Source organism: Schistocerca piceifrons, unplaced genomic scaffold (assembly GCF_021461385.2).
Source record: "Schistocerca piceifrons isolate TAMUIC-IGC-003096 unplaced genomic scaffold, iqSchPice1.1 HiC_scaffold_565, whole genome shotgun sequence".
NCBI lineage: Eukaryota > Metazoa > Arthropoda > Insecta > Orthoptera > Acrididae > Schistocerca > Schistocerca piceifrons.
Window position 1 is genome coordinate 52,997 of NW_025728805.1, and position 26,443 is coordinate 79,439.

Consider the following 26,443-nt stretch of genomic DNA (forward strand, 5'->3'; position numbering starts at 1 on the left):
TCCAGTTTTAGATTCAGATGCTTAACTTCAGGCATACTGTATCCCTTGGACCTTCTTATTGACGATGAAACACAGAAATTGCAACGGTATTCAATACAATAGGCACAATGCCGACGTAAGTACAAGAGGACTGACAGTCCCACTTTCTATGATGTGAACCTCTCCTGTGAGTCCAGTTTTAGATTCCGATGCTTCACTTCAGGTTAACTGTATCCCTTGGACCTTCTTATTGACGCTGAAACACAGAAATTGCATTCGAATTTAATACAAATGGCACAATGCCGACTTAAGTACAAGAGGACTGACACTCTCACTTTCTATGATTTGAACCTCTGATGTGAGTCCAGTTTTAGATTCTGATGCTTCACTTCGGTTTACTGTATACCTTGCACCTTCTTATTGACGATGAAACACAGAAATTGCATCGGAATTTAATACAAAAGACACAATGCTGACTTAAGTAAAAGAGGACTGACTCTCTAACTTTGTATGATTTGAACCAATCCTGTGAGTCCAGTTTTAGATTCCGATGCTTCACTTCAGGTTTACTGTATCCCTTTGACCTTCTTATTGACGTTGACACACAGAAATTGCATCGGAATTAAATTCAAAAGGCACAATTCCGACTTAAGTAAAAGACGACTGACACTCTCACTTTCTATGATTTGAACCTCTCCTGTGAGTCCAGTTTTAGATTCCGTTGCTTCACTTCAGGTTTACTGTATCCCTTGGGCGTTCTTATTGACGATAAAACACAGAAATTGCATCGGAATTAAATTCAAAAGGCACAATGCCGACCTATGTACAAGAGGACTGACACTCTCACTTTCTTTGATTTTAAGCTCTCCTGTAAATCCAGTTTTAGATTCCGATGCTTCACTTCAGGTTTTCTGTATCCTTTGGACCTTCTTATTGACGATGAAACACAGAAATTGCATCGGTATTCAATACAATAGGCACAACGCCGACGTAAGTACAAGAGGACTGACACTCCCACTTTCTATGATTTGAACCTCTCCTGTGAGTCCAGTTTTAGATTCCGATGCTTCACTTCAGGTTTTCTGTATACCTTGCACCTTCTTATTGACGATTAAACACAGAAATTGCATCGGAATTAAAGTCAAAACGCACAATGCCGACTTAAGTACAAGAGGACTGACATTCTAACTTTCTATGATTTGAACCTCTCCTGTGCATCCAGTTTTAGATTCCGATGCTTTAATTCAGGTTTACTGTATCCCTTGGACATTCTTATTGACGATGAACCACAGAAATTGCATCCGAATTTAATACAAAAGGCACAATACCGACTTAAGTACAATAGGAGTGACACTCTAACTTTCTATGATTTGAACCTCTCCTGTGAGTCCAGTTTTTGATTCCGATGCTTCACTTCAGGTTTACTGTATAGAGTGGACCTTCTTATTGAAGATGAAACACAGAAATTGCATCCCAATTTAATACAAATGGCACGATGTCGACTTAAGTACAAGAGGACTGACACTCTCGGTTTCTATGATTTGAACCACTCCTGTGAGTCCAGTTTCAGATTCCGATGGTTCACTTCAGGTTTACTGTCTCCCTTCGACCTTCTTATTGACGATGAAACAAAGAAATTGCATCCGAATTCAATACAAAAGGCAAAATACCGACGTAAGTACAAGAGGAGTGAGTCTCTAACTTTCTATGATTTGAACTTCTCCTGTGAGTCCAGTTTTAGATTCCGACGCTTCCCTTAAGGTTTACTGTATCCCTTGGACCTTCTTATTGACGATAAAACAAAGAAATTGCATCGGAACTAAATTGAAAGGCACAATGCGACTTAAGTACAAGAGGAATGACACTCTACCTTTCTATGATTTGAACCTCTCCTGTGAGTCCAGTTTTAGATTCCGATGCTTCACTTCAGCTTTACTGTATCCCTAGGACTTTCTTATTGACGGTGAAACACAGAAATTGCATCGGAATTTAATACAAAAGGCACAATGCCGACTTAAGTACAAGAGGACTGACACTCTAACTTTCTATGATTTGAGCTTCTCCTGTGAGTCCAGTTTTAGATTCCGATGCTTCACTTCAAGTTTACTATATCCCTTGGACCTTGTTATTGACGATGAAACACCGAAATTGCATCCGAATTCAATACAAAATGCACAATACCGACTCAAGTACAAGAGGAGTGTCACTCTAAATTTCTATGATTTGAACCCGTCCTGTGAGTCCAGTTGTGGGTCCCGAGGTTTCACTTAAGTTTTACTGTGTCCCTTGGACCTTCTTATAGACGATGAAACACAGAAATTGCATCCGAATTTAATACAAGAGGCACAATATTGACTTAAGTACAAGAGGACTGACACTCTAACTATCTATGATTTGAATCTTTCCTGTGAGTCCAGTTTGAGATTCCGATGCTTCACTTCAGGTATACTGTATCCCTTGGACTTTCTTATTGACGATGAAACACAGAAATTGCATCCGAATTTAGAACAAAAGGCACAATGCCGACATAAGTACAAGTGGACTGACATTCTAACTTTCTATGATATGAACCTCTCCTGTGAGTCCAGTTTTAGGTTCTGTTGCTTCACTTCAGGTTAACTGTATACCTTGGACCTTCATATTGACGATGAAACACAGAAATTGCATCCGAATTTATTACAAATGGCACAATGCCGACTTAAGTACAAGAGGACTGACACTCTCACTTTCTTTGTTTTGAACCTCTCCTGTGAGTCCAGTTTTAGATTTCGATGCTTCACTTCAGGTTTACTGTATACCTTGCACCTTCTTATTGACGATGAGAGACTGAAATTGCATCGGAATTTAATACAAAAGGCACAATGCGGACTTAAGTCAAAGAGGACTGACAATCTCACTTTCCATGATTCGAACCTCTCCTGTGAGTCCAGTTTTAGATTCCGATGCTTCACTTCAGGTTTACTGTATACCTTGCACCTTCTTATTGACGATGAAACAAAGAAATTGCATCGGAATTAAATTCAAAAGGCACAATGCGACTTAAGTACAAGAGGAATGACACTCTACATTTCTATGAGTTGAACCTCTAATGTGAGTCCAGTTTTAGATTTTGATGCTTCACTTCAGGTTTACTGTATCCCTTGGATTTCTTATTGACGGTGAAACACAGAAATTGCATCCGAATTTAATACAAAAGGCACAATGCCTACATAAGTACAAGAGGACTGACACTCTAACTTTCTATGATTTGAACTTCTCCTGTGAGTCCAGTTTTAGATTCCGATGCTTCACTTCAGGTTTACTATATCCCTTGGACCTTGTTATTGACGATGAAACACAGAAATTGCATCCGAATTCAATACAAAAGGCACAATACCGACTCAAGTACAAGAGGAGTGACACTCTAACTATCTATGATTTGAACCTCTCCTGTGAGTCCAGATTTAGATTCCGATGTTTCACTTCAGTTTTACTGTATCCCTTGGACCTTCTTATTGACGATGAAACACAGAAATTGCATCCGAATTTAATACAATTGGCACAATGCCGACTTAAGTACAAGAGGTCTGACACTCTCAGTTTCTATGATATGAAACTCTCCTGTGAGACCAGTTTTAGATTCCGATGCTTCACTTCAGGTTTACTGTGTACCTTGCACCTTCTTTTTGACGATGAAACACAGAAATTGCATCGAAATTTAATACAAAATGCACAATGTCGACTTAAGTAAAAGTGGACTGACACTCTAACTTTCTATGATTCGAACCTCTCCTGTGAGTCCAGTTTTAGATTCCGATGTTTCACTTGAGGATTACTGTGTCCCTTGGACCTTCTTATTGACGATGAAACACAGAAATTGCATCCGAATTTAATACAAGAGGCACAATACTGACTTAAGTAAAAGAGGACTAACACTCTAACATTCTCTGATTTGAACCTCTCCTGTGAGTCCAGTTTTAGATTACGACGCTTCCCTTAAGGTTTACTGTATCCCTTGGACCTTCTTATTGACGATGAAACACAGAAATTGCATCCGAATTTAATACAAAAGGCACAATACCGACTTAAGTACAAGAGGAGTAACACTCTAACTTTCTATGATTTTAATCTCTCCTGTGAGTCCAGTTTTAGATTCCGATGCATCACTTCAGGTTTACTGTATCCCTTGGACATTCTTATTGACGATGAAACACAGAAATTGCAACCGAATTTAATACAAATGGCACAATGTCGACTTAAGTACAAGAGGACTAACACTCTCACTTTCTATGATTTGACCCTCTCCTGTGAGTCCAGTTTTAGATTCCGACGCTTCCCTTAAGGTTTACTGTATCCCTTGGACCTTCTTATGGACGATAAAACACAGAAATTGCATCCGATTTTAATACAAAAGGCACAATACCGACTTAAGTACAAGAGGACTAACACTCTCACTTTCTATGATTTGAACCTCTCTTGTGAGTCCAGTTTTAGATTCCGATGCTTCACTTCAGGTTTACTGTATACCTTGCACCTTCTTATTGACGATGAAACAAAGAAATTGCATCGGAATTAAATTCAAATTCACAATGCGACTTAAGTACAAGAGGAATGACATTCTACCTTTCTATGATTTGAACCTCTCCGGTGAGTCGAGTTTTAGATGCCGATGCTTCACTTCAGGTTTACTCTATCCCTAGGACTTTCTTATTGACGGTGAAACACAGAAATTGCATCCGAATTTCATACAAAAAAGGCACAATGCCGACTTAAGTACAAGAGGACTGACACTCTAACTTTCTATGATTTGAACTTCTCCTGTGAGTCCAGTTTTAGATTCCGATGCTTCACTTCAGGTTTACTATATCCCTTGGACCTTGTTATTGACGATGAAACAACGAAATTGCAATCGAATTCAATACAAAAGGCACAATATCGACTCAAGTACAAGAATAGTGACACTCCAACTTTCTATGATTTGAACCTCTAATGTGAGTCCAGTTTTAGATTCCGATGCTTCACTTCAGGTTTACTGTATCCCTTGGACTTTCTTATTGACGGTGAAACACAGAAATTGCATCCGAATTTAATACAAAAGGCACAATGCCGACTTAAGTACAAGAGGACTGACACTCTAACTTTCTATGATTTGAACTTCTCCTGTGAGTCCAGTTTTAGATTCCGATGCTTCACTTCAGGTTTACTGTATCCCTTGGACCTTCTTATTGACGATGATACACAGAAATTGCATCCGAATTTAGTACAAATGGCACAATGCCGACTTAAGTACAAGAGGACTGACACCCTCAGTTTCTATGATTTGAACCTCTCCTGTGAGTCCAGTTTTAGATTCCGATGCTTCACTTCAGGTTTACTGTGTACCTTGCACCTACTTATTGACGATGAAACACAGAAATTGCATCGAAATTTAATACAAAAGGCACAATGTCGACTTAAGTAAAAGTGGACTGACACTCTAACTTTCTATGATTTGAATCTCTCCTGTGAGTCCAGTTGTAGATCCCGATGTTTCACTTAAGGTTTACTGTGTCCCTTGGACCTTCTTATAGACGATGAAACACAGAAATTGCATCCGAATTTAATACAAGAGGCACAATATTGACTTAAGTACAAGAGGACTGACACTCTAACTATCTATGATTTGAATCTTTCCTGCGAGTCCAGTTTTAGATTCCGATGCTTCACTTCAGGTATACTGTATCCCTTCGACCTTCTTATTGACGATGAAACACAGAAATTGCATCCGAATTTGGAACAAAAGGCACAATGCCGACATAAGTACAAGTGGATGACATTCTAACTTTCTATGATATGAATCTCTCCTGTGAGTCCAGTTTTAGGTTCCGATGCTTCCCTTCAGGTTAACTGTATCCCTTGGACATTCTTATTGACGATGAAACACAGAAATTGCATCCGAATTTAATACAAATGGCACAATGCCGACTTAAGTACAAGAGGACTGACACCCTCAGCTTCTATGATTTGAACCTCTCCTGTGAGTCCAGTTTTAGATTCCGATGCTTCACTTCAGGTTTACTGTGTACCTTGCACCTACTTATTGACGATGAAACACAGAAATTGCATCGAAATTTAATACAAAAGGCACAATGCTGACTTAAGTAAAAGAGGACTGACACTCTAACTTTGTATGATTTGAACCTCTCCTGTGAGTCCAGCTTTAGATTCCGATGCTGCACTTCAGGTTTACTGTCTCCCTTAGACCTTGTTATTGACGATGACACACAGAAATTGCATCGGAATTAAATTAAAAAGGCACAATTCCGACTTAAGTAAAAGAGGACTGACACTCTCACTTTCTATGATTTGAACCTCACCTGTGAGTCCAGTTTTAGAATCTGTTGCTTCACTTCAGGTTTACTGTATCCCTTGGACGTTCTTATTGACGATAAAACACAGAAATTGCATCGGAATTAAATTCAAAAGGCACAATGCCGACTTAAGTACAAGAGGACTGACACTCTCACTTTCTTTGATTTGAACCTCTCCTGTGAATCCAGTTTTAGATACCGATGCTTCACTTCAGGTATTCTGTATCCCTTGGACCTTCTTATTGACGATGAAACACAGAAATTGCGTCCGAATTTAATACAAATGGCACAATACCGACTTAAGTACAAGAGGACTGACACTCTCACTTTCTTTCATTTGAACCTCTCCTGTGAGTCCAGTTTTAGATTCCGATGCTTCACTTCAGGTTTACTGTATACCTTGCTCCTTCTTATTGACGATGAGACACTGAAATTGCATCGGAATTTAATACAAAAGGCACAATGCCGACTCAAGTAAAAGAGGACTGACACTCTCACTTTCCATGATTCGAAGCTCTAATGTGAGTCCAGTTTTAGATTCCGATGCTTCACTTCAGGTTTACTGTATACCTTGCATCTTGTTATTGACGATGAAACAAAGAAATTGCATCGGAGTTAAATTCAAAAGGCACAATGCGACTTAAGTACAAGGGGAATGACACTCTAACTTCCTATGATTTGAACCTCTCCTGTGAGTCCAGATTTAGATTCCGATGTTTCACTTCAGTTTTACTGTATCCCTTGGACCTTCTTATTGACGATGAAACACAGAAATTGCATCGGAATTTAATACAAAAGACACAATGCTGACTTAAGTAAAAGAGGGCTGACTCTCTAACTTTGTATGATTTGAACCAATAATGTGAGTCCAGTTTTAGATTCCGATGCTTCACTTCAGGTTTACTGTATCCCTTTGACCTTCTTATTGACGTTGACACACAGAAATTGCATCGGAATTAAATTCAAAAGGCACAATTCCGACTTAAGTAAAAGAGGAGTGACACTCTCACTTTCTATGATTTGAACCTCTCCTGTGAGTCCAGTTTTAGATTCCGTTGCTTCACTTCAGGTTTACTGTATCCCTTGGGCGTTCTTATTGACGATAAAACACAGAAATTGCATCGGAATTAAATTCAAAAGGCACAATGCCGATCTATGTACAAGAGGACTGACACTCTCACTTTCTTTGATTTTAAGCTCTCCTGTAAATCCAGTTTTAGATTCCGATGCTTCACTTCAGGTTTTCTGTATCCTTTGGACCTTCTTATTGACGATGAAACACAGAAATTGCATCGGTATTCAATACAATAGGCACAATGCCGACGCAAGTACAAGAGGACTGACACTCCCACTTTCTATGATTTGAACCTCTCCTGTGAGTCCAGTTTTAGATTCCGATGCTTCACTTCAGGTTTACTGTATACCTTGCACCTTCGTATTGACGATGAAACACAGAAATTGCATCGGAATTAAAGCCAAAACGCACAATGCCGACTTAAGTACAAGAGGACTGACATTCTAACTTTCTATGATTTGAACCTCTCCTGTGCATCCAATTTTAGATTCCGATGCTTTAATTCAGGTTTACTGTATCCCTTGGACATTCTTATTGACGCTGAACCACAGAATTTGCATCCGAATTTAATACAAAAGGCACAATACCGACTTAAGTACAATAGGAGTGACACTCTAACTTTCTATGATTTGAACCTCTCCTGTGAGTCCAGTTTTAGATTCCGATGCTTCACTTCAGGTTTAGTGTATAGATTGGACCTTCTTATTGAAGATGAAACACAGAAATTGCATCCCAATTTAATACAAATGGCACGATGTCGACTTAAGTACAAGAGGACTGACACTCTCGGTTTCTATGATTTGAACCACTCCTGTGAGTCGAGTTTCAGATTCCGATGGTTCACTTCAGGTTTACTGTCTCCCTTCGACCTTCTTATTGACGATGAAACAAAGAAATTGCATCCGAATTCAATGCAAAAGGCAAAATACCGACGTAAGTACAAGAGGAGTGAGTCTCTAACTTTCTATGATTTGAACTTCTCCTGTGAGTCCAGTTTTAGATTCCGACGCTTCCCTTAAGGTTTACTGTATCCCTTGGACCTTCTTATTGACGATAAAACACAGAAATTGCATCCGAATTTAATACAAAAGGCACAATACCGACTTAAGTACAAGAGGACTAATACTCTCACTTTCTATGATTTGAACCTCTCCTGTGAGTCCAGTTTTAGATTCCGATGCTTCACTTCAGGTTTACTGTATACCTTGCACCTTCTTATTGACGATGAAACAAAGAAATTGCATCGGAACTAAATTGAAAGGCACAATGCGACTTAAGTACAAGAGGAATGACACTCTACCTTTCTATGATTTGAACCTCTCCTGTGAGTCCAGTTTTAGATTCCGATGCTTCACTTCAGCTTTACTGTATCCCTAGGACTTTCTTATTGACGGTGAAACACAGAAATTGCATCGGAATTTAATACAAAAGGCACAATGCCGACTTAAGTACAAGAGGAGTGTCACTCTAAATTTCTATGATTTGAACCCGTCCTGTGAGTCCAGTTGTGGATCCCGAGGTTTCACTTAAGTTTTACTGTGTCCCTTGGACCTTCTTATAGACGATGAAACACAGAAATTGCATCCGAATATAATACAAGAGGCACAATATTGACTTAAGTACAAGAGGACTGACACTCTAACTATCTATGATTTGAATCTTTCCTGTGAGTCCAGTTTGAGATTCCGATGCTTCACTTCCGGTATACTCTATCCCTTGGACTTTCTTATTGACGATGAAACACAGTAATTGCATCCGAATTTAGAACAAAAGGCACAATGCCGACATAAGTACAAGTGGACTGACATTCTAACTTTCTATGATATGAACCTCTCCTGTGAGTCCAGTTTTAGGTTCCGTTGCTTCACTTCAGGTTAACTGTATCCCTTGGATCTTCATATTGACGATGAAACACAGAAATTGCATCCGAATTTATTACAAATGGCACAATGCCGACTTAAGTACAAGAGGACTGACACTCTCACTTTCTTTGATTTGAACCTCTCCTGTGAGTCCAGTTGTAGATTTCGATGCTTCACTTCAGGTTTACTGTATACCTTGCACCTTCTTATTGACGATGAGAGACTGAAATTGCATCGGAATTTAATACAAAAGGCACAATGCGGACTTAAGTCAAAGAGGACTGATACTCTCACTTTCCATGATTCGAACCTCTCCTGTGAGTCCAGTTTTAGATTCCGATGCTTCACTTCAGGTTTACTGTATAGCTTGCACCTTCTTATTGACGATGAAACAAAGAAATTGCATCGGAATTAAATTCAAAAGGCACAATGCGACTTAAGTACAAGAGGAATGACACTCTACATTTCTATGATTTGAACCTCTAATGTGAGTCCAGTTTTAGATTCCGATGCTTCACTTCAGGTCTACTGTATACATTGCACCTTCTTATTGACGATGAAACACAGAAATTGCATCCGAATTTAGTACAAATGGCACAATGCCGACTTAAGTACAAGAGGACTGACACCCTCAGTTTCTATGATTAGAACCTCTCCTGCGAGTCCAGTTTTAGATTCCGATGCTTCACTTCAGGTTTACTGTGTACCTTGCACCTACTTATTGACGATGAAACACAGAAATTGCATCGAAATTTAATACAAAAGGCACAATGTCGACTTAAGTAAAAGTGGACTGACACTCTAACTTTCTATGATTTGAACCTCTCCTGTGAGTCCAGTTGTAGATCCCGATGTTTCACTTAAGGTTTACTGTGTCCCTTGGACCTTCTTATAGACGTTGAAACACAGAAATTGCATCCGAATTTAATACAAGAGGCACAATATTGACTTAAGTACAAGAGGACTGACACTCTAACTATCTATGATTTGAATCTTTCCTGCGAGTCCAGTTTTAGATTCCGATGCTTCACTTCAGGTATACTGTATCCCTTCGACCTTCTTATTGACGATGAAACACAGAAATTGCATCCGAATTTGGAACAAAAGGCAGAATGTCGACATAAGTACAAGTGGATGACATTCTAACTTTCTATGATATGAACCTCTCCTGTGAGTCCAGTTTTTGGTTCCGATGCTTCCCTTCAGGTTAACTGTATCCCTTGGACCTTCTTATTGACGATGAAACACAGAAATTGCATCCGAATTTAATACAAATGGCACAATGCCGACTTAAGTACAAGAGGACTGACACTCTCACTTTCTATGATTTGAACCTCTGATGTGAGTCCAGTTTTAGATTCCGATGCTTCACTTCAGGTTTACTGTATAACTTGCACCTTCGTATTGACGATGAAACACAGAAATTGCATCGGAATTTAATACAAAAGGCACAATGCTGACTTAAGTAAAAGAGGACTGACACTCTAACTTTGTATGATTTGAACATCTCCTGTGAGTCCAGTTTTAGATTCCGATGCTGCACTTCAGGTTTACTGTCTCCCTTAGACCTTCTTATTGACGATGACACACAGAAATTGCATCGGAATTAAATTAAAAAGGCACAATTCCGACTTAAGTAAAAGAGGACTGACACTCTCACTTTCTATGATTTGAACCTCTCCTGTGAGTCCAGTTTTAGAATCCGTTGCTTCACTTAAGGTTTACTGTATCCCTTGGACGTTCTTTGTGACGATAAAACACAGAAATTGCATCGGAATTAAATTCAAAAGGCACAATGCCGACATAAGTACAAGAGGACTGACACTCTCACTTTCTTTGATTTGAACCTCTCCTGTGAATCCAGTTTTAGATTCCGATGCTTCACTTCAGGTTTTCTGTATCCCTTGGACCTTCTTATTGACGATGAAACACAGAAATTGCGTCCGAATTTAATACAAATGGCACAATGCCGACATAAGTACAAGAGGACTGACACTCTCACTTTCTTTCATTTGAACCTCACCTGTGAGTCCAGTTTTAGATTCCGATGCTTCACTTCAGGTTTACTGTATACCTTGCACCTTCTTATTGACGATGAGACACTGAAATTGCATCGGAATTTAATACAAAAGGCACAATACCGACTCAAGTAAAAGAGGACTGACACTCTCACTTTCCATGATTCGAAGCTCTAATGTGAGTCCAGTTTTAGATTCCGATGCTTCACTTCAGGTTTACTGTATACCTTGCACCTTCTTATTGACGATGAAACAAAGAAATTGCATCGGAGTTAAATTCAAAAGGCACAATGCGACTTAAGTATAACGGGAATGACACTCTAACTTTCTATGATTTGAACCTCTCCTGTGAGTCCAGTTTTAGATTCCGATGCTTCACTTCAGGTCTACTGTATACATTGCACCTTCTTATTGACGATGAAACACAGATATTGCATCCGAATTTAATACAAAAGGCACAATACCGACTTAAGTACAAGAGGAGTGACACTCTAACTCTCTATGATTTGAACCTCTCATGTGAGTCCAGTTTTAGATTTTGATGCTTCACTTCAGGTTAACTGTATCCCTTGGATTTCTTATTGACGGTGAAACACAGAAATTGCATCCGAATTTAATACAAAAGGCACAGTGCCTACATAAGTACAAGAGGACTGACACTCTAACTTTCTATGCTTTGAACTTCTCCTGTGAGTCCAGTTTTAGATTCCGATGCTTCACTTCAGGTTTACTATATCCCTTGGACCTTGTTATTGACGATGAAACACAGAAATTGCATCCGAATTCAATACAAAAGGCACAATACCGACTCAAGTACAAGAGGAGTGACACTCTAACTATCTATGATTTGAACCTCTCCTGTGAGTCCAGATTTAGATTCCGATGTTTCACTTCAGTTTTACTGTATCCCTTGGACCTTCTTATTGACGATGAAACACAGAAATTGCATCCGAATTTAATACAATTGGCACAATGCCGACTTAAGTACAAGAGGTCTGACACTCTCAGTTTCTATGATATGAAACTCTCCTGTGAGACCAGTTTTAGATTCCGATGCTTCACTTCAGGTTTACTGTGTACCTTGCACCTTCTTATTGACGATGAAACACAGAAATTACATCGAAATTTAATACAAAATGCACAATGTCGACTTAAGTAAAAGTGGACTGACACTCTAACTTTCTATGATTTTAATCTCTCCTGTGAGTCCAGTTTTAGATTCCGATGCATCACTTCAGGTTTACTGTATCCCTTGGACATTCTTATTGACGATGAAACACAGAAATTGCAACCGAATTTAATACAAATGGCACAATGCCGACTTAAGTACAAGAGGACTAACACTCTCACTTTCTATGATTTGACCCTCTCCTGTGAGTCCAGTTTTAGATTCCGACGCTTCCCTTAAGGTTTACTGTACCCCTTGGACCTTCTTATGGACGATAAAACACAGAAATTGCATCCGATTGTAATACAAAAGGCACAATACCGACTTAAGTACAAGAGGACTAACACTCTCACTTTCTATGATTTGAACCTCTCTTGTGAGTCCAGTTTTAGATTCCGATGCTTCACTTCAGGTTTACTGTATACCTTGCACCTTCTTATTGACGATAAAACACAGAAATTGCATCCGAATTTAATACAAAAGGCACAATACCGACTAAAGTACAAGAGGAGTAACACTCTAACTTTCTATGATTTTAATCTCTCCTGTGAGTCCAGTTTTAGATTCCGATGCATCACTTCAGGTTTACTGTATCCCTTGGACATTCTTATTGACGATAAAACACAGAAGTTGCATTTGAATTTAATACAAAAGGCACAATACCGACTTAGATACAAGAGGAGTGACACTATAACTTTCTATGATTTGAACCTCTCCTGTGAGTCCAGTTTTAGATTCCGATGCTTCACTTCAGGTTTACTGTATACCTTGCACCTTCTTATTGACGATGAAACAAAGAAATTGCATCGGAATTAAATTCAAATTCACAATGCGACTTAAGTACAAGAGGAATGACATTCTACCTTTCTATGATTTGAACCTCTCCTGTGAGTCGAGCTTTAGATTCCGATGCTTCACTTCAGGTTTACTCTATCCCTTGGACTTTCTTATTGACGGTGAATCACAGAAATTGCATCCGAATTTCATACAAAAAAGGCACAATGCCGACTTAAGTACAAGAGGACTCACACTCTAACTTTCTATGATTTGAACTTCTCCTGTGAGTCCAGTTTTAGATTCCGATGCTTCACTTCAGGTTTACTATATCCCTTGGACCTTGTTATTGACGATGAAACAACGAAATTGCAATCGAATTCAATACAAAAGGCACAATATCGACTCAAGTACAAGAGGAGTGACACTCCAACTTTCTATGATTTGAACCTCTAATGTGAGTCCAGTTTTAGATTCCGATGCTTCACTTCAGGTTTACTGTATCCCTTGGACTTTCTTATTGACGGTGAAACACAGAAATTGCATCCGAATTTAATACAAAAGGCACAATGCCGACTTAAGTACAAGAGGACTGACACTCTAACTTTCTATGATTTGAACTTCTCCTGTGAGTCCAGTTTTAGATTCCGATGCTTCACTTCAGGTTTACTGTATCCCTTGGACCTTCTTATTGACGATGAAACACAGAAATTGCATCCTAATTTGGAACAAAAGGCACAATGCCGACATAAGTACAAGTGGATGACATTCTAACTTTTTATGATATGAACCTCTCCTGTGAGTCCAGTTTTAGGTTCCGATGCTTCCCTTCAGGTTAACTGTATCCCTTGGACCTTCTTATTGACGATGAAACACAGAAATTGCATCCGAATTTAGTACAAATGGCACAATGCCGACTTAAGTACAAGAGGACTGACACCCTCAGTTTCTATAATTTGAACCTCTCCTGTGAGTCCAGTTTTAGATTCCGATGCTTCACTTCAGGTTTACTGTGTACCTTGCACCTACTTATTGACGATGAAACACAGAAATTGCATCGAAATTTAATACAAAAGGCACAATGTCGACTTAAGTAAAAGTGGACTGACACTCTAACTTTCTATGATTTGAATCTCTCCTGTGAGTCCAGTTGTAGATCCCGATGTTTCACTTAAGGTTTACTGTGTCCCTTGGACCTTCTTATAGACGATGAAACACAGAAATTGCATCCGAATTTAATACAAGAGGCACAATATTGACTTAAGTACAAGAGGACTGACACTCTAACTATCTATAATTTGAATCTTTCCTGCGAGTCCAGTTTTAGATTCCGATGCTTCACTTCAGGTATACTGTATCCCTTCTTCCTTCTTATTGACGATGAAACACAGAAATTGCATCCTAATTTGGAACAAAAGGCACAATGCCGACATAAGTACAAGTGGATGACATTCTAACTTTCTATGATATGAACCTCTCCTGTGAGTCCAGTTTTAGGTTCCGATGCTTCCCTTCAGGTTAACTGTATCCCTTGGACCTTCTTATTGACGATGAAACACAGAAATTGCATCCGAATTTAATACAAATGGCAGAATGCCGACTTAAGTACAAGAGGACTGACACTCTCACTTTCTATGATTTGAACCTGTGATGTGAGTCCAGTTTTAGATTCCGATGCTTCACTTCAGGTTTACTGTATAACTTGCACGTTCGTATTGACGATGAAACACAGAAATTGCATCGGAATTTAATACAAAAGGCACAATGCTGACTTAAGTAAAAGAGGACTGACACTCTCACTTTCTTTCATTTGAACCTCTCCTGTGAGTCCAGTTTTAGATTCCGATGCTTCACTTCAGGTTTACTGTATACCTTGCACCTTCTTATTGACGATGACACACAGAAATTGCATCGGAATTAAATTAAAAAGGCACAATTCCGACTTAAGTAAAAGAGGACTGACACTCTCACTTTCTATGATTTGAACCTCTCCTGTGAGTCCAGTTTTAGAATCTGTTGCTTCACTTCAGGTTTACTGTATCCCTTGGACCTTCTTATTGACGATGAAACACAGAAATTGCGTCCGAATTTAATACAAATGGCACAATGCCGACTTAAGTACAAGAGGACTGACACTCTCACTTTCTATGATTTGACCCTCTCCTGTGAGTCCAGTTTTAGATTCCGACGCTTCCCTTAAGGTTTACTGTATCCCTTGGACCTTCTTATGGACGATAAAACACAGAAATTGCATCCGATTTTAATACAAAAGGCACAATACCGACTTAAGTACAAGAGGACTAACACTCTCACTTTCTATGATTTGAACCTCTCTTGTGAGTCCAGTTTTAGATTCCGATGCTTCACTTCAGGTTTACTGTATACCTTGCACCTTCTTATTGACGATAAAACACAGAAATTGCATCCGAATTTAATACAAAAGGCACAATACCGACTAAAGTACAAGAGGAGTAACACTCTAACTTTCTATGATTTTAATCTCTCCTGTGAGTCCAGTTTTAGATTCCGATGCATCACTTCAGGTTTACTGTATCCCTTGGACATTCTTATTGACGATAAAACACAGAAGTTGCATTTGAATTTAATACAAAAGGCACAATACCGACTTAGATACAAGAGGAGTGACACTATAACTTTCTATGATTTGAACCTCTCCTGTGAGTCCAGTTTTAGATTCCGATGCTTCACTTCAGGTTTACTGTATACCTTGCACCTTCTTATTGACGATGAAACAAAGAAATTGCATCGGAATTAAATTCAAATTCACAATGCGACTTAAGTACAAGAGGAATGACATTCTACCTTTCTATGATTTGAACCTCTCCTGTGAGTCGAGTTTTAGATTCCGATGCTTCACTTCAGGTTTACTCTATCCCTTGGACTTTCTTATTGACGGTGAATCACAGAAATTGCATCCGAATTTCATACAAAAAAGGCACAATGCCGACTTAAGTACAAGAGGACTCACACTCTAACTTTCTATGATTTGAACTTCTCCTGTGAGTCCAGTTTTAGATTCCGATGCTTCACTTCAGGTTTACTATATCCCTTGGACCTTGTTATTGACGATGAAACAACGAAATTGCAATCGAATTCAATACAAAAGGCACAATATCGACTCAAGTACAAGAGGAGTGACACTCCAACTTTCTATGATTTGAACCTCTAATGTGAGTCCAGTTTTAGATTCCGATGCTTCACTTCAGGTTTACTGTATCCCTTGGACTTTCTTATTGACGGTGAAACACAGAAATTGCATCCGAATTTAATACAAAAGGCACAATGCCGACTTAAGTACAAGAGGACTGACACTCTAACTTTCTATGATTTGAACTTCTCCTGTGAGTCCAGTTTTAGATTCCGATGCTTCACTTCAGGTTTACTGTATCCCTTGGACCTTCTTATTGACGATGAAACACAGAAATTGCATCCTAATTTGGAACAAAAGGCACAATGCCGACATAAGTACAAGTGGATGACATTCTAACTTTCTATGATATGAACCTCTCCTGTGAGTCCAGTTTTAGGTTCCGATGCTTCCCTTCAGGTTAACTGTATCCCTTGGACTTTCTTATTGACGATGAAACACAGAAATTGCATCCGAATTTAGTACAAATGGCACAATGCCGACTTAAGTACAAGAGGACTGACACCCTCAGTTTCTATGATTTGAACCTCTCCTGTGAGTCCAGTTTTAGATTCCGATGCTTCACTTCAGGTTTACTGTGTACCTTGCACCTACTTATTGACGATGAAACACAGAAATTGCATCGAAATTTAATACAAAAGACACAATGTCGACTTAAGTAAAAGTGGACTGACACTCTAACTTTCTATGATTTGAATCTCTCCTGTGAGTCCAGTTGTAGATCCCGATGTTTCACTTAAGGTTTACTGTGTCCCTTGGACCTTCTTATAGACGATGAAACACAGAAATTGCATCCGAATTTAATACAAGAGGCACAATATTGACTTAAGTACAAGAGGACTGACACTCTAACTATCTATAATTTGAATCTTTCCTGCGAGTCCAGTTTTAGATTCCGATGCTTCACTTCAGGTATACTGTATCCCTTCTTCCTTCTTATTGACGATGAAACACAGAAATTGCATCCTAATTTGGAACAAAAGGCACAATGCCGACATAAGTACAAGTGGATGACATTCTAACTTTCTATGATATGAACCTCTCCTGTGAGTCCAGTTTTAGGTTCCGATGCTTCCCTTCAGGTTAACTGTATCCCTTGGACCTTCTTATTGACGATGAAACACAGAAATTGCATCCGAATTTAATACAAATGGCAGAATGCCGACTTAAGTACAAGAGGACTGACACTCTCACTTTCTATGATTTGAACCTGTGATGTGAGTCCAGTTTTAGATTCCGATGCTTCACTTCAGGTTTACTGTATAACTTGCACGTTCGTATTGACGATGAAACACAGAAATTGCATCGGAATTTAATACAAAAGGCACAATGCTGACTTAAGTAAAAGAGGACTGACCCTCTCACTTTCTTTCATTTGAACCTCTCCTGTGAGTCCAGTTTTAGATTCCGATGCTTCACTTCAGGTTTACTGTATACCTTGCACCTTCTTATTGACGATGACACACAGAAATTGCATCGGAATTAAATTAAAAAGGCACAATTCCGACTTAAGTAAAAGAGGACTGACACTCTCACTTTCTATGATTTGAACCTCTCCTGTGAGTCCAGTTTTAGAATCTGTTGCTTCACTTCAGGTTTACTGTATCCCTTGGACCTTCTTATTGACGATGAAACACAGAAATTGCGTCCGAATTTAATACAAATGGCACAATGCCGACTTAAGTACAAGAGGACTGACACTCTCACTTTCTTTCATTTGAACCTCTCCTGTGAGTCCAGTTTTAGATTCCGATGCTTCACTTCAGGTTTACTGTATACCTTGCACCTTCTTATTGACGATGAGACACTGAAATTGCATCGGAATTTAATACAAAAGGCACAATGCCGACTCAAGTAAAAGAGGACTGACACTCTCACTTTCCATGATTCGAAGCTCTAATGTGAGTCCAGTTTTAGATTCCGATGCTTCACTTCAGGTTTACTGTATACCTTGCACCTTCTTATTGACGATGAAACAAAGAAATTGCATCGGAGTTAAATTCAAAAGGCACAATGCGACTTAAGTACAAGGGGAATGACACTCTAACTCTCTATGATTTGAACCTCTCATGTGAGTCCAGTTTTAGATTTCGATGCTTCACTTCAGGTTTACTGTATCCCTTGGACTTTCTTATTGACGGTGAAACACAGAAATTGCATCCGAATTTAATACAAAAGGCACAATGCCTACATAAGTACAAGAGGACTGACACTCTAACTTTCTATGATTTGAACTTCTCCTGTGAGTCCAGTTTTAGATTCCGATGCTTCACTTCAGGTTTACTATATCCCTTGGACCTTGTTATTGACGATGAAACACAGAAATTGCATCCGAATTCAATACAAAATGCACAATACCGACTCAAGTACAAGAGGAGTGACACTCTAACTTTCTATGATTTGAACCTCTCCTGTGAGTCCAGATTTAGATTCCGATGTTTCACTTCAGTTTTACTGTATCCCTTGGACCTTCTTATTGACGATGAAACACAGAAATTGCATCCGAATTTAATACAATTGGCACAATGCCGACTTAAGTACAAGAGGTCTGACACTCTCACTTTCTATGATTTGAACCTCTCCTGTGAGTCCAGTTTTAGATTCCGACGCTTCCCTTAAGGTTTACTGTATCCCTCGGACCTTCTTATTGACGATAAAACACAGAAGTTGCATTCGAATTTAATACATAAGGCACAATACCGACTTAAGTACAAGAGGACTAACACTCTAACATACTATGATTTGAACCTCTACTGTGAGTCCAGTTCTAGATTCCGACGCTTCCCTTAAGGTTTACTGTATCCCTTGGACCTTCTTATTGACGATGAAACACAGAAATTGCATCCGAATTTAATACAAAAGGCACAATACCGACTTAAGTACAAGAGGAGTAACACTCTAACTTTCTATGATTTTAATCTCTCCTGTGAGTCCAGTTTTAGATTCCGATGCATCACTTCAGGTTTACTGTATCCCTTGGACATTCTTATTGACGATGAAACACAGAAATTGCAACCGAATTTAATACAAATGGCACAATGCCGACATAAGTACAAGAGGACTAACACTCTCACTTTCTATGATTTGAACCTCTCCTGTGAGTCCAGTTTTAGATTCCGACGCTTCCCTTAAGGTTTACTGTATCCCTCGGACCTTCTTACTGACGATAAAACACAGAAGTTGCATTCGAATTTAATACATAAGGCACAATACCGACTTAAGTACAAGAGGACTAACACTCTCACTTTCTATGATTTGAACCTCTCCTGTGAGTCCAGTTTTAGATTCCGATTCTTCACTTCAGGTTTACTGTATACCTTGCACCTTCTTATTGACGATGAAACAAAGAAATTGCATCGGAATTAAATTCAAAGGCACAATGCGACTTAAGTACAAGAGGAATGACATTCTACCTTTCTATGATTTGAACCTCTCCTGTGAGTCCAGTTTTAGATTCCGATGCTTCACTTCAGGTTTACTGTATCCCTTGGACTTTCTTATTGACGGTGAAACACAGAAATTGCATCCGAATTTCATACAAAAGGCACAATGCCGACTTAAGTACAAGAGGACTGACTTTCTAACTTTCTATGATTTGAACTTCTCCTGTGAGTCCAGTTTTAGATTCCGATGCTTCACTTCAGGTTTACTATATCCCTTGGACCTTGTTATTGACGATAAAACAACGAAATTGCATCCGAATTCAATACAAAAGGCACAATATCGACTCAAGTACAAGGGGTGTGACACTCTAACTTTCTATGATTTGAACCCCTGCTGTGAGTCTAGTTGTAGATCCCGAGGTTTCACTTAAGTTTTACTGTGTCCCTTGGACCTTCTTATAGACGATGAAACACAGAAATTGCATCCGAATTTAATATAAGAGACACAATATTGACTTAAGTACAAGAGGACTGACACTCTAACTATCTATGATTTGAATCTTTCCTGTGAGTCCAGTTTGAGATTCCGATGCTTCACTTCAGGTATACTGTATCCCTTGGACTTTCTTATTGACGATGAAACACAGATATTGCAACCGAATTTAGAACAAAATACACAATGCCGACATAAGTACAAGTGGACTGACATTCTAACATTCTAAGATATGAACCTCTCCTGTGAGTCCAGTTTTAGGTTCCGTTGCTTCACTTCAGGTTAACTGTATCCCTTGGACCTTCATATTGACGATGAAACACAGAAATTGCATCCGAATTTAATACAAATGGCACAATGCCGACTTAAGTACAAGAGGACTGACACTCTCACTTTCTTTGATTTGAACCTCTGCTGTGAGTCCAGTTTCAGATTTCGATGCTTCACTTCAGGTTTACTGTATACCTTGCACCTTCTTATTGACGATGAGACACTGAAATTGCATCGGAATTTAATACAAAAGGCACAATGCCGACTTAAGTAAAAGAGGACTGACACTCTCACTTTCCATGATTCGAACCTCTCATGTGAGTCCAGTTTTAGATTCCCATGCTTCACTTCAGGTTTACTGTATACCTTGCACCTTCTTATTGACGATGAAACAAAGAAATTGCATCGGAATTAAATTCAAAAGGCACAATGCGACTTAAGTACAAGAGGAATGACACTCTACCTTACTATGATTTGAACCTCTAATGTGAGTCCAGTTTTAGATTCCGATGCTTCACTTCAGGTCTACTGTATACATTGCACCTTCTTATTGACGATTAAACACAGATATTGCAGCCGAATATAATACAAAAGGCACAATACCGACTTAAGTACAAGAGGAATGACACTCTAACTGTCTATGATTTGAACCTCTAATGTGAGTCCAGTTTGAGATTCCGATGCATCACTTCAGGTTTACTGTATCCCTTGGACTTTCTTATTGACGGTGAAACACAGAAATTGCATCCGAATTTAATACAAATGGCACAATGCCGATTTAAGTACAAGAGGACTGACACCCTCAGTTTCTATGATTTGAACCTCTCCTGTGAGTCCAGTTTTAGATACCGATGCTTCACTTCAGGTTTACTGTGTACCTTGCACCTACGTATTGACGATGAAACACAGAAATTGCATCGAAATTTAATACAAAAGGCACAATGTCGACTTAAGTAAAAGTGGACTGACACTCTAACTTTCTATGATTTGAACCTCTCCTGTGAGTCCAGTTGTAGATTCCGATGCTTCACTTCAGGTTTACTGTATCCCTTGGACCTTCTTATTGACGATGAAACACAGAAATTGCATCCGAATTTAATACAAATGGCACAATGCCGATTTAAGTACAAGAGGACTGACACCCTCAGTTTCTATGATTTGAACCTCTCCTGTGAGTCCAGTTTTAGATACCGATGCTTCACTTCAGGTTTACTGTGTACCTTGCACCTACGTATTGACGATGAAACACAGAAATTGCATGGAAATTTAATACAAAAGGCACAATGTCGACTTAAGTAAAAGTGGACTGACACTCTAACTTTCTATGATTTGAACCTCTCCTGTGAGTCCAGTTGTAGATCCCGATGTTTCACTTAAGGTTTACTGTGTCCCTTGGACCTTCTTATAGACGATGAAACACAGAAATTGCATCCGAATTTAATACAAGAGGCACAATATTGACTTAAGTACAAGAGGACTGACACTCAAACTATCTATGATTTGAATCTTTCCTGCGAGTCCAGTTTTAGATTCCGATGCTTCACTTCAGGTATACTGTATCCCTTCGACCTTCTTATTGACGATGAAACACAGAAATTGCATCCGAATTTGGAACAAAAGGCACAATGCCGACATAAGTACAAGTGGACTGACATTCTAACTTTCTATGATATGAACCTCTCCTGTGAGTCCAGTTTTAGGTTCCGATGCTTACCTTCAGGTTAACTGTATCCCTTGGACCTTCTTATTGACGATGAAACACAGAAATTGCATCCGAATTTAATACAAGTGGCACAATGCCGACTTAAGTACAAGAGGACTGACACTCTCACTTTCTATGATTCGAACCTCTGATGTGAGTCCAGTTTTAGATTCCGATGCTTCACTTCAGGTTTACTGTATACCTTGCACCTTCTTATTGACGATGAAACACAGAAATTGCATCGAAATTTAATACAAAAGGCACAATGGCGACTTAAGTAAAAGTGGACTGACACTCTAACTTTCTATGATTCGAACCTCTCCTGTGAGTCCAGTTTTAGATTCCGATGTTTCACTTGAGGTTTACTGTGTCCCTTGGACCTTCTTATTGACGATGAAACACAGAAATTGCATCCGAATTTAATACAAGAGGCACACTACTGACTTAAGTACAAGAGGACTGACACTCTAACTATCTATGATTTGAATCTTTCCTGTGAGTCCAGTTTTAGATCCGATGCTTCACTCCAGGTTTACTGTATCCCTTTGACCTTCTTATTGACGAAAACACACAGATATTGCATCGGAATTACATTCAAAAGGCACAATTCCGACTTAAGTAAAAGAGGACTCACACTCTCACTTTCTATGATTTGAACCTCTCCTGTGAGTCCAGTTTTAGATTCCGTTGCTTCACTTCAGGTTTACTGTATCCCTTGCACCTTCTTATTGACGATGAGACACTGAAATTGCATCGGAATTTAATACAAAAGGCACAATACCGACTCAAGTAAAAGAGGACTGACACTCTCACTTTCCATGATTCGAAGCTCTAATGTGAGTCCAGTTTTAGATTCCGATGCTTCACTTCAGGTTTACTGTATACCTTGCACCTTCTTATTGACGATGAAACAAAGAAATTGCATCGGAGTTAACACTCTCTGTACCAGGCCTATTTTATGCACCCGTCCCTAGAAACCGGGCAATTTTACCAATATTAAAAAAATTACTGCATCAAATCTACTGTTTGGATTGTGGCAAATTTGGTACCATCTTGAAGCTGCACATTTCTACTTTAATTCTGAGTGAAAGAAACTACTTTACAATGCACAGCTTTAAGGTACAGTTATAGAAATCACTTAGATGTTTTAAGAATTTAGAAAAAGTCATACGAATAAGGGAATACAATTGTGATTTATTTTTAACCAAAATTGTGGCACTACATTACATGTTTCTGATAGTATACAGTATTACATATAAATTTCACACAGAATCATATTGTTTTTTAGTGTGGAAAATTTTAAAGCAAGGTTCCAGGCAGAGTGCAACGCCACACTGTTCACATTCGTATCGTGTCTCTTTGCGAGAAGCCTTGCCACTCTGTTTCTTGCTCCTGGAACTGCACACGTGACACACACGAGCAGCATACTTCTTAGTAGTTGCAGGTATGTGCTGCAAAAAATGTCTCTTTGTTAGCCGACCTACAGTTCCTTCATTTCTTGGAATGAATTCAAGTGTGTCGTCTTCAACAAGCTGAACTGCAAGCACTGTTATAAAGTCTGTTATTGTAATTTTCTTCCTGTGCACTGCATTGTACAGCCAAAATGCATTTGATACTCCCATAAGCAGCAAATGGAAATATAATTTTCGCCACCATTTCACAGTTCTGTGCTGGAACGGATTGTACTGCAGGCGTTGGTCTCCAATATCCACTCCAATTTTATTGAGGTTGTAATCAAGTACCTGAAGTGGTTTCAATACTACAGACCCATTTCTCTTAGTATGCGTACCAAATGTTGCTTGATGCCTTGTAGACAATGTATACACATCTCTCTTATCTTTCCACTTCATTGCCAATACATTATCTTTACGCCGAAAAGACATTTCGCCCTTTTTCAGCGTAGCAGATACTAAATCTTTAGGCAATCCTTTCCTGGATTTGTTCACAGTACCAACAGCTCCAGTGCCTTTCTCTGCCAGTTGCTGAAATAGCTCTGGACTGGAATAAAATCGATCTAAATACACAGTGTGGCCTTTGTTCAGCAAGCTGCTGTCAGACAACAATCGCAAAATAACCGCAGACGAAGAATTGTCAACAATATGCTTACCAGCATAAACTTCAAAATTTACAACATAGCCACTACTGGCTTCAGCAACAGCATATACTTTCAGTCCATACTTATGAGGCTTATTTTGCATGTAAACACGGAAACTCACACGACCTCGAAATGGGCAAATTCCTTCATCAATTGTCACTTTTTCTGAGGGACGATATGCCTGGATACATCGCTCCTTCAAATTATTATAATATGGCAAAACTTTGTAAAGTGGATGAAATCCATCTTCGCCTGGTTTTTTCTGATTTGAATTGTCAACAAGATGCAAGCATGACAGTATCTGAGTGAAACGCAAACGGCTCATGACATGGGGACAAAAGTTACAACTAAGAACAGGATTAGTGCTCCAATGGTCCGCAATTTTGGGCTTTTTCGAAACACACATGTGGAAAATAATACCCAAGAAACGCCTCATCTCACTTATAGTCACTGGCTTCCACGAACTCAAAACTGAATGGGGCTTCAGATTATTTCCTCTTCTTTTCTTCTGTATTGTCTGTGATGCATACAAATTTGTCTGTCTCTTGAGTTCATTTACGTCACTGTCAGTAAGGAACACTTTACTGCAATCCAGTACAGAACTCGACTCATCAATATCCACTAGTATCTGCCTGGGTGTCGTGTTGACAGGCAGAGGTCGGTAGGTGTCAACTGCAGTCCACTCACTGTCTTTCGGATACGGCACAGCTGCTGGATTTGAAGCAACACCTTCAACATCATTCTCGTCTTCATCTGAAGACAAACTGTCATCAATCTCGTCTTCTAAAAAGAATATCACATTATGTGTAACTACATACATCGTTTACACATGTTCAACAGATATGTGCGTACTGCACAATTACGTGGAAAATTCGGAAATACGTACCTTCAAACACACCATTGCATTCAGAATCGTCTGAATCACTCTCTACATTATCCAGAGTGTCGCTATGATTGATCAAATCCGCAATTTCTGCGTCTGATAAACCGCGCCGAAACATGATGACAAACAACTGAATGATATACAGACTGAGAACGCAAAGATAAGTTTTAACATGAATTACAGCGCTGCCGTGACATCTATGGACGCATTTTGTTAATAAACATCTGAAAAACGTATAGCGCTGGCCAAACCCGTAGAAATAACGTTGCAGTGTTTTGAATGAAATTAAATGTAGCGGCCCGTAAATTTTACGGGCTTGGTGATTTTCGCGCGATCCCAGGCCCGTAAATTTTACGGGCTTGGCGCTTAGAGTGTTAAATTCAAAAGGCACAATGCGACTTAAGTACAAGGGGAATGACAATCTAACTTTCTATGATTTGAACCTCTCCTGTGGGTCCAGTTTTAGATTCCGATGCTTCACTTCAGGTCTACTGTATACATTGCACCTTCTTATTGACGATGAAACACAGATATTGCATCCGAATTTAATACAAAAGGCACAATACCGACTTAAGTACAAGAGGAGTGACACTCTAACTCTCTATGATTTGAACCTCTGATGTGAGTCCAGTTTTAGATTCCGATGCTTCACTTCAGGTTTACTGTATCCTTTGGACCTTCTTATTGACGATGAAACACAGAAATTGCATCGGAATTAAATTCAAAACGCACAATGCCGTCTTAAGTACAAGAGGACTGACTTTCTAACTTTCTATGATATAAACCTCTTCTGTGAGTGCAGTTTTAGATTCCGATGCTTCACTTCAGGTTAACTGTATCCCTTGGACCTTCTTATTGACGATGAAACACAGAAATTGCATCCGAATTTAATACAAATGGCACAATGCCGACTTAAGTACAAGAGGACTGACACTCTCACTTTCTATGATTTGAACCTCTGATGTGAGTCCAGTTTTAGATTCCGATGCTTCACTTCAGGTTTACTGTATACCTTGCACCTTCTTATTGACGATGAAACACAGAAATTGCATCGGAATTTAATACAAAAGGCACAATGCTGACTTAAGTAAAAGAGGACTGACACTCTAACTTTGTATGATTTGAACCAATCCTGTGAGTCCAGTTTTGATTCCGAAGCTTCACTTCAGGTTAACTGTATCCCTTTGACCTTCTTATTGACGTTGACACACAGAAATTGCATCGGAATTAAATTCAAAAGGCA

General features: G+C 39.1%; 1 protein-coding gene across 1 annotated transcript in view; it reads right to left on the bottom strand.

Moving 5' to 3' along the window:
• LOC124757589 (piggyBac transposable element-derived protein 4-like) overlaps nucleotides 1-25,397 on the bottom strand; it is a gene marked incomplete at its 5' end in the record, with an annotated part of 37,648 nt that extends 12,251 nt beyond the window's left edge. Inside the window, 2 exons of the mRNA XM_047249074.1 lie at nucleotides 23,491-25,100; nucleotides 25,204-25,397. Of these exons, the coding sequence (XP_047105030.1) occupies nucleotides 23,491-25,100; nucleotides 25,204-25,397 (1,804 nt within the window). The remainder of the gene's footprint in view (nucleotides 1-23,490; nucleotides 25,101-25,203) is intronic.
• Nucleotides 25,398-26,443: the final 1,046 nt, after the last annotated feature.